At 38.7% G+C, this 1,797-nt stretch overlaps 1 protein-coding gene across 1 annotated transcript; it reads left to right on the forward strand.

Annotated features, from left to right (window-relative positions):
* Window positions 1-650: 650 nt before the first annotated feature.
* LOC309568826 (olfactory receptor 1E5-like) lies at window positions 651-1,577 on the forward strand (the record flags this gene model as incomplete). Its single annotated transcript, XM_082274612.1, has 1 exon — window positions 651-1,577. The coding sequence occupies one exon, from the start codon at window positions 651-653 to the stop codon at window positions 1,575-1,577; it is 927 nt and encodes a 308-aa protein (XP_082130738.1).
* Window positions 1,578-1,797: the final 220 nt, after the last annotated feature.

Raw genomic sequence — 1,797 nt, forward strand, 5'->3', positions numbered from 1 at the left:
CCCCCTGGCCCAGTCCTCCCCTGCTCTTGGGAATTGTAGTTCTGCGACAGCTGGAGGGACCCTAAGTTTGAGATCCCTGTTGTAGATGCTATAGCTTTCATGCAAATCAATCAATATGCACTTGGGATAAATTTTACCAAAGACATGTAGAAGAATACATTTTGATCCAAACTTATGAAGAAATTTGATTTTCATTAAATTTTTCTATTGAATAGGTTTTAAAAATATTGTTTTTATGTTTTTTCTTTTTTTTTTTATTTGGGGCCTTTTTTCAGTTATATAACGAAAAATGTAAAACCCAGTGGTGATAAAATACCACCAAAAGAAAGCTGAAAATAATGATATTTTATTTGGATACAAAGTGCAAAGTGCTAAATAGAAAAATATGGCTTGGTCAAAAAAGTGGGGTAAAACCCTCAGGGGGCTGAGGCGATTAAATCAATGTCAATGCCTGAGTTGACGGCTATTTTATTTAAGGGAAATTCCCACAACATGGCCTGTTGGGGAATTTGAGGAATGAGGTTGGAAAGCACTGTTTTGAAGTCCTGTATAATATCTTTACAGCCTGGTCTTGTCAAGATGGTAAGGCATCTACTTTGACTTGCTCGTAGGTTTTCTATTTTTTTGTTTTTCTCTTTGTTGCAGAAGACATGAATTTCAGCAAGAATACAGAATTTATCATTCTTGGGTTATCTGAGCTTCCTGAGCAACAAAATGTACTTTTTGTGGTATTTCTGATTATGTATCTCCTCAGTGTTCTCGGGAATCTAACCATTATTCTCTTGATACAGACCGACTTTCACCTCCGGACTCCCATGTACTTCTTTTTGGGCAACTTGTCCTTCGTTGATATGTGCTACACCTCATCCATTGTCCCAAAGATGCTGGTTAACATGTTATCAAAGAATAAGACTATTACATTGCTAGATTGTATTTCACAATTGTTCTTCTTCTTGTGTTTCGCTTGCACTGAGTGCTTCTTGCTGGCGGTAATGGCGTACGATCGATTTGTGGCTATTTGCACCCCACTACATTACACCACGATCATCAGCCATAAAGTGTGCATTGTTCTGGTCATTACTTCGTGGTTAGCTTCAGCTTTGCATTCACTTCTACACAGCTTGATGGCATCCACCTTGCGTTTTTGTGGTGTTAAAAGGGTCCATCACTTCTTTTGCGACATGGGCCCCTTGTTGCAGTTGGCCTGCTCCGACATTTCTCTCAACAAGCTTTTAATTTATACAGAGGGTGGCCTACCAGTTTTAATCCCACTCATCATTGTGTTGTACTCCTATTGCTGCATCATCTCCTCCATTCTTAAAATCCGCTCAGCTGATGGCCGGTACAAGGCCTTCTCCACCTGTTCTTCCCACCTCACAGTGGTGATCTTTTTTTACGGGACCATCGCCTTAATGTACCTGCGTCCATCTTCCATGGATTCCATAAATTACGATAAAGCTCTGAGTGTGGTCTACACTGTGGTGGCCCCAATGCTCAACCCCTTCATCTACTCCCTGAGAAATAAGGAGGTGAAAGGGGCCATGAAAAGGTTGTTTATCAAGGGAAAAAATATGTAAAAAAAATAGTAAATTTAAGTAAGGTGTGTGAGAAGGATATTTGTTTGTGTACAGTGAGGGAAAAAAGTATTTGATCCCCTGCTGATTTGGTACATTTGCCCACTGACAAAGAAACGATCAGTCTATAATTTTAATGGTAGGTTTATTTTAACAGTGAGAGACAGAATAACAACAAAAATATCCAGAAAACTCATTTAAATATAAATTATAAATTAATTTG

Source organism: Pelophylax lessonae (genome assembly GCF_965119305.1).
Source record: "Pelophylax lessonae genome assembly, chromosome: 12".
NCBI lineage: Eukaryota > Metazoa > Chordata > Amphibia > Anura > Ranidae > Pelophylax > Pelophylax lessonae.